The sequence below is a fragment of the Plectropomus leopardus genome, chromosome 20, assembly GCF_008729295.1.
Source record: "Plectropomus leopardus isolate mb chromosome 20, YSFRI_Pleo_2.0, whole genome shotgun sequence".
NCBI classification, from domain to species: domain Eukaryota; kingdom Metazoa; phylum Chordata; class Actinopteri; order Perciformes; family Serranidae; genus Plectropomus; species Plectropomus leopardus.
In genome coordinates, this window is record NC_056482.1 from 19,911,479 (window position 1) to 19,918,164 (window position 6,686).

A 6,686-nucleotide genomic window follows, 5' to 3' on the forward strand; every position below is an offset into this window, starting at 1 on the left:
ATCTTTTTCTTACAGTTTTAGAAAACGGCATTAATAGATTATCTTCATCATCTAATAGAAATAGTTGCTGAAGTGATTCTGGAAAGAAAGTTAAAAGTTATTCCTCCTTAATGTATTGATTTTGGTCAAAACTCATACTGTGCAGACTGAGTCTATAAAACTGGTCAGGTCTCAATGTGCACTAATTTGTGCATTACAGCAAACTTCCAGATCAATCTGGAATGACCTGGTGACGTCAGCACTGCTGAGTAACAGCCCGACCCAGTGGAGAGCTGTGGTAACGACAGGAAAGTTCCTGAAGACGCTGGAGCTCCTCCAGTCAGAATATAAAAGCTGGGACAGTCCCACTGCTGAGACAGAAAGCACCACAGAAGAGAAGACACACTTTAACAAGAGGACTCGAGTGAACACACACTGAAGATGCTGTGCGCTCATGGATTCCAGTCCACCCTCAGTCCAGTCATGGACTTGTACTGGCCTGTACGCAGTCTGAGGTCAGAGGTCAGACCTCTGCTCTACCAGCAGGATCTACTGCAGAGAAACCTACAGGAGCTCCACAGCACTCTGGAGCTGATGGACAAACTTCAACACAAGATCCTGGAGGAGACGGAGTCTTTCCAAAGCAGCGTGGCTGTGCAGCCGCTCTCCTACCAGCTGGAGAAGGAGGGAGAGCACTTTGGCCTGACCCTGGACACTCGAGGCTTTTCCCCAGAGGAGCTGTCTGTCAGGCAGGTGGGCAGGAAGCTGAGAGTCAGCGGGAAGACAGAGAAGAAGCAGGAGGACGAGAAAGGCTCCTACTCTTACAGACGTCAGGAGTTCAGACAGGAGTTTGATCTGCCTGAAGGGTCAAGCGCAGAAGCTGTCACGTGCTACATGGCTCCAGACGGGAGGCTCCACATCCAGGCAGCCAAAGCTCCATGTGTGGAGGAGGCTGAGAGAGAGCTGACTATCAAGAGGAACCTGGAGGAGGAAACACAGCAGAGTGTGTGTTCACACACAGAAGACAAAAACTCACAAGACACATCTGAAAATATGGATTAATCTACATGATGATGTGCTAATGACCTACAGTAAATGTGTTTTATACTTAAAAACAAACCCCAAACAATTCAAGTGTTAAAATTATGACTTCATGTGCTGTTGTGTTTTTATAACTGAGTATTATAAATAAATTGGTATAAACGGAAATCCTGTTTCTGAAATTTATTTTTTTTTGCACATATAGCTATCCTTTATGACAAATATAATACATACTTCCTATTTACATATATCGTTTCATACTTATATTTAGTTCTATGCTTCCAGAGGAGGGGAAAACATTTCACCAATTTATACTAGTAAATAGCTCAATGATTTTATAGGAAAGCTTATGGAAATGGTTCAAATGTTACCTTTGTCTGACATATAGAGATAACTTTACATGGACACACACTTGACCTTGTGCTTCCATGTGGTTTTTAAGTCTGGCCATTGATGATTTTTTTAAATTTGTTTATTTTTTTGTATTTATTTGTTTTATTTCCTGTGTGTTCATTAGAATAAAAAAATGGATGTCCAAAATTTCCTGCAGCTGAATGACTCCAAATCAGAAATAATGATAATACCCTCTCTGGTTCAAGCACTAGCACCATTTCCATATCTCCCATAGTCTGGGTGCGCTATCTAATAATATCAACACAAACAATTGTAGGTGTCATTTTTGACTCACTGTCACGCTTTTTTTTTTTTTTGATGCCCAGGTGATTGAACTGGTGCAGTCTTGCTTTGCCCAAAGACATTTAGGAAGATATGGTCATGTGTTTCCTCTGAGGATTTAGAGAAGATGATACATGCTGTTATCTCTCCAGACTTGATTATCTTAATTACTAATATGAAGTATATTGTATGTAATATGACATTTGTTTCATACAGTAATCAAAGTTTTATGTGCAAAAGAAAAAAAAAATTACAAACATGATTTTAGTTTACACATTTATTTGTTATTCTCAGTCAAAAAAATGCAACAGCACATATAAACACCATTTAACACTTGAATTCTTCTTATGTATGAAACACATTTACTATATTTTGGTACAGCGTTATGTAGATGAGTCCATGTTTTTAGGTGTGTCCTGCGTGCTGCTGTGTGTCTCTGTGCTGTTGTCTACAGTGTGTGAACACACACTCTGCTGTGTTTCCTCCTCCAGGTTCCTCTTGATAGTCAGCTCTCTCTCAGCCTCCTCCACACATGGAGCTTTGGCTGCCTGGATGTGGAGCCTCCCGTCTGGAGCCATGTAGCACGTGACAGCTTCTGCGCTTGACCCTTCAGCCAGATCAAACTCCTGTCTGAACTCCTGACGTCTGTAAGAGTAGGAGCCTTTCTCGTCCTCCTGCTTCTTCTCTGTCTTCCCGCTGACTCTCAGCTTCCTGCCCACCTGCCTGACAGACAGCTCCTCTGGGGAAAAGCCTCGAGTGTCCAGGGTCAGGCCAAAGTGCTCTCCCTCCTTCTCCAGCTGGTAGGAGAGCGGCTGCATGGCCACGCTGCTTTGGAAAGGCTCCGTCTCCTCCAGGATCTTGTGTTGAAGTTTGTCCATCAGCTCCAGAGTGCTGCGGAGCTCCTGTAGGTTTTTCTGCAGTAGATCCTGCTGGTAGAGCAGAGGTCTGACCTCTGACCTCAGACTGCGTACAGGCCAGTACAAGTCCATGACTGGACTGAGGGTGGACTGGAATCCATGAGCGCACAGCATCTTCAGTGTGTGTTCACTCGAGTCCTCTTGTTAAAGTGTGTCTTCTCTTCTGTGGTGCTTTCTGTCTCAGCAGTGGGACTGTCCCAGCTTTTATATTCTGACTGGAGGAGCTCCAGCGTCTTCAGGAACTTTCCTGTCGTTACCACAGCTCTCCACTGGGTCGGGCTGTTACTCAGCAGTGCTGACGTCACCAGGTCAGTCCTGTGTTATAGGATTGCAATATTCCTGCATTTGTAGGAGCTCAACACTAGATGTCACTCAAACTCATGTCAGTAGATTCAAGTGTTCCTTTCATTTCTTAATTGCAGTAATCATTATAATATGCTACCCCCAGTGGTGTCTCACATTGCTAGATAGTAGTTTTTGTTGTTGTTTTTTTAACCCAGTTTGTACATATACAAAACACTTGTAGCAAATAATTAAAAGATAATTCACAGCTATAGTAACAGTTCTATCTCTGATAAGAACAGTATTCAAAACTGAGCAGTTTTTGCATAGAGTTTGTAGCCTTATTTTATTATATTTATGTCAAAATCTAGCTTACTTTTCCTCCATATTTCAATTTCCTCATTAGTGTTCAGCAGCTCAGTAGACTTCCTGCTATGGACTTTAGATAGACTTATCTCCTTCTGCAACCACATTACTCTGAAGCCACTGTCTGCCTATTAGTACCCCAATCGATGATAGCGATCAGACAAGAACAGGCTTTAATCTAATAAAAAGACAGCAGGAAAGGAGAGACGATTTTTGATCGCTGCTGGATGGTTCATCCAGAGTGTCTTATCTGTCTCTTTTTGTTGGTGTTTTTCTGCAACAGCTTTAATACTCCCTGGAGAGGATTCGACTCCAGGGTTTTCATTTCCCATCTCCTCTGGCTCTTTTTCCAGCAGGGTAAATGACAGTGTGTCATAGTCTGCTCTGCCTCTCTCCTGCTGCTGTGGGATTTTTTCTATTTACTCCACCCCCACCTCTCTCTCCACCTGGCCACTCCTCCTCATCACCTCCACCTGGTGCTACCAGCTGCACTTCATCTCCAGTCAAGCCAGTATTTAAGCAACAGCCTCACTCCACTCTGCTCCACTCTCACTCTTTGCCAGATTGTCTTCGCTTCCATGTTTGACTTCCTAGCACTCAATCTCAGACTGTTTTCCTGGTTTCGACTCTGCTTGACTCTGACCGCCTCTCCTCGTCTCTCCTCTTCTCTGCCACGTTAAGCCTTAACAGCCTTCTGTCTCCAACCTTGAGTTTTGTCAACTTTCTTGTGTACCTGTAGCTGTGTGGTGTTCTACTGCTTCGGCTCTGTCGAGAGAGATCGCCATTCTTCTGGCCGTTTTTAGAGCCTCCCGCCAAGCGTGACTATACTCACCTTTGCTCCATTCAACCTGCCAAAAGGTTCAATAAAGGTTATTAATTTATTTTTTTATATGGAGCCTGAGTCTGGAATAAAGGACTGATTGATTACCAACTACTCACCTGTTCTGTTGTGCTACAATTGGGTCCGACCAGACCTCGTTACAAAAATTTACCTTTTAGTTTACTTTTATTGCATGCCTCAAAACAGATGCAAATACATTTTTCTACTGATCTAATTTTATATTTTTGGTCATTTTGGGGTGTAACTATCCATCAATCTGGATCTATATAGTGATTCAATGGTAAACGATCCAATATCATTGCTTCAAAGTGAAAACATGGATACATATTGTCATTGTCGCCTTTATTTTGAAATACACATGGCACATTTAATGGCGCTTTCACACCTATGTCATTTGGTTCGGACTTTTCAGTTTGATCCAAACAAAAATGATAGGTGTGAAACCTCCCCTGGACCATGGTCTGAACCAAACACCCAAACCTTTGTCCGAACAAAGGAGGTGGTCTCGGTCCGGATCAAACTAAACTATGTTTCGGTTTGTGTCCAGTGTGAAAGCATTATTTTGAAAGGTTCGGACCTGCGTACCAATGACAGGAAATTACGTCAGGCTAACCATACAAAGGAACACCGATGTTACCTACTTTTTTTACAGCAGTCTTTAGAATCACGTGTCAGCAGTGCGTGACAGCAGCCTCGCCGAGCTGCAGCGTGTTTCGTGCTCGTGGTGTTAACACATTGAAACATGTCGTTGCCTGCTGCTATGAATTCCACATTTATTAGCACAAATTCCACTCATCTATGAAGTCGTGCATCTCCTGCATTGCCGACAACACAGTTAAAGGTGGTATAGAGTCAATATAATTAACGCATATTTTTCGCTGTCTATTCCTGCTGACAAACATGCGCAGCACGGGTAAGAAATTGGCGAGCCACCGTTTCTGTAGATGTGCCACAACCGACTGACCAGCGCTGCTCAGGTGGGCATTGTAGATACTCTTACTTGATAACACATGTGTCATGTAAAGTCCATGAGTCCATTCACATAACTGCAGTGTGAAACCAAAACCAACGGGACCAAATGTATACAATATAACAAACGCGAACCCTGGTTCGGTCCTTGGTCTGGACTTTCAGGTGTGAAAGCACCGTCAACATTTCCATGCAAGTACATCTCCTTCCTAAACACTGAAACAGAGCTACAAGACTAGCGCCAGGAAGATAATGTTGTGCAGGGACCTTAAATGAATTGCATTGAAATTGTTTTGCGGTAGACTGTGATATCAGAAAACATTGTATTATTAAAATAATCTGTGTCACGATTAAACGTGTGATTTACACCCCCTAGTAAAAACATGAATATATTAATGATCACAAAATTAGAATTTTCCTGCACATAACATACAGCCAACCATCCGTAGCACTATGTTCATGTTCTTTCCATGTTATTTTTCACTGGGGGGTTTTGATTCATAGTAAAATATATAATGTTGCCAGAGTCGGTCATATTCAAATGTTTCATAGCTTAAAATCCCTCCGATAAGAGAAACAAATCATGGTGGAGTTTGGTCTTTTGTAACTGAGTGAATACAAACTACTTTTAAAATCTAAGGCCACTTTTGAAATCAGCAACATGTTCTGCAGTAAAAAAAAAACAAAAAAAAAAAAACTTCTATATATTCAATTCTTTATTAATTTCTATAAATTGTATCTTCCCTGGCTAAGTGATAAGGGCTGTCAAAGTATTGTTTTAAATCATTGCTGAAGTTAAAAAAAGAATTAGTAGCATTTCAAATCATGGGCAGTGTAGATGTGAGACATTTTGAAAACTACTTTTAGCTGGAACTAAAGAAAATCTGAGTAAAACAAGACAAAATATATAAATTCATGTTCATCAATGAGCACAGATATCTGTAATATAATTATCAACCATTCTGAAACAATATATAAGGTTCTATATTTTCTTTATGTAGTAAAATATAACTTAAGTTTGAAGGATACAGATACCTGTATTGATTGTAAAAACTAGCATGTTTGCACCCTCATTGTTAAAGTCAATGAGGTCACGCACCCAAATTCGTACCTATCCCATGTAATCCTCAGTAATTCTTGCATAACTCACATATTCAAAACTTTTGAACTTTCCCCTGGGATTTTCTGCACTAGACACGTTTGGAATCATGGGAACTTTGAGTGAACTTTGAGTGATGTAAAGGTGTGACGTCACAATCTTAATTTTCTTAATTTCTTAACCTAACCACAGTAGCTTTGCTTTCCAAAAATCTAACCTCCATAACTTAATGTTAAGGACACGTCGTCATTTGTGGGGCCTAAATTCGTAGATATGAGCTGTTGTGTGTGCATTTTGGAAAGATATATGAACCATTCTATGAGGATACGTTGAATAGAAGTACACTTTGAGGTAGATCTGTCTCCTTCTCCGTGTTACTTAACACTGGGGGGAAGGTTCATTGCATGTGACTTTCAGACCACCTGCACACAATCGCAGTTTGTAAGTTTTCCATATGAGTGTGGTGACAGCATTCGTCCTGCACTCAATGAATCCTATTTGCCTGGCAAATGAGTCT

General features: G+C 41.3%; 2 protein-coding genes across 2 annotated transcripts; one reads left to right on the forward strand and one right to left on the reverse strand.

Moving 5' to 3' along the window:
* The first annotated feature begins 380 nt into the window (after positions 1–380).
* Positions 381–1,188, forward strand: LOC121960068 (heat shock protein 30-like). The gene has a single exon (XM_042509667.1). The coding sequence runs from the start codon at positions 421–423 to the stop codon at positions 1,039–1,041; it is 621 nt and encodes a 206-aa protein (XP_042365601.1). The 5' UTR covers positions 381–420; the 3' UTR covers positions 1,042–1,188.
* Positions 1,189–2,078: 890 nt separating this feature from the next.
* On the reverse strand, positions 2,079–2,766 carry LOC121960172 (heat shock protein 30-like). Its single transcript, XM_042509784.1, has one exon. The coding sequence runs from the start codon at positions 2,724–2,726 to the stop codon at positions 2,079–2,081; it is 648 nt and encodes a 215-aa protein (XP_042365718.1). The 5' UTR covers positions 2,727–2,766.
* Between the last annotated feature and the right edge of the window lie 3,920 nt (positions 2,767–6,686).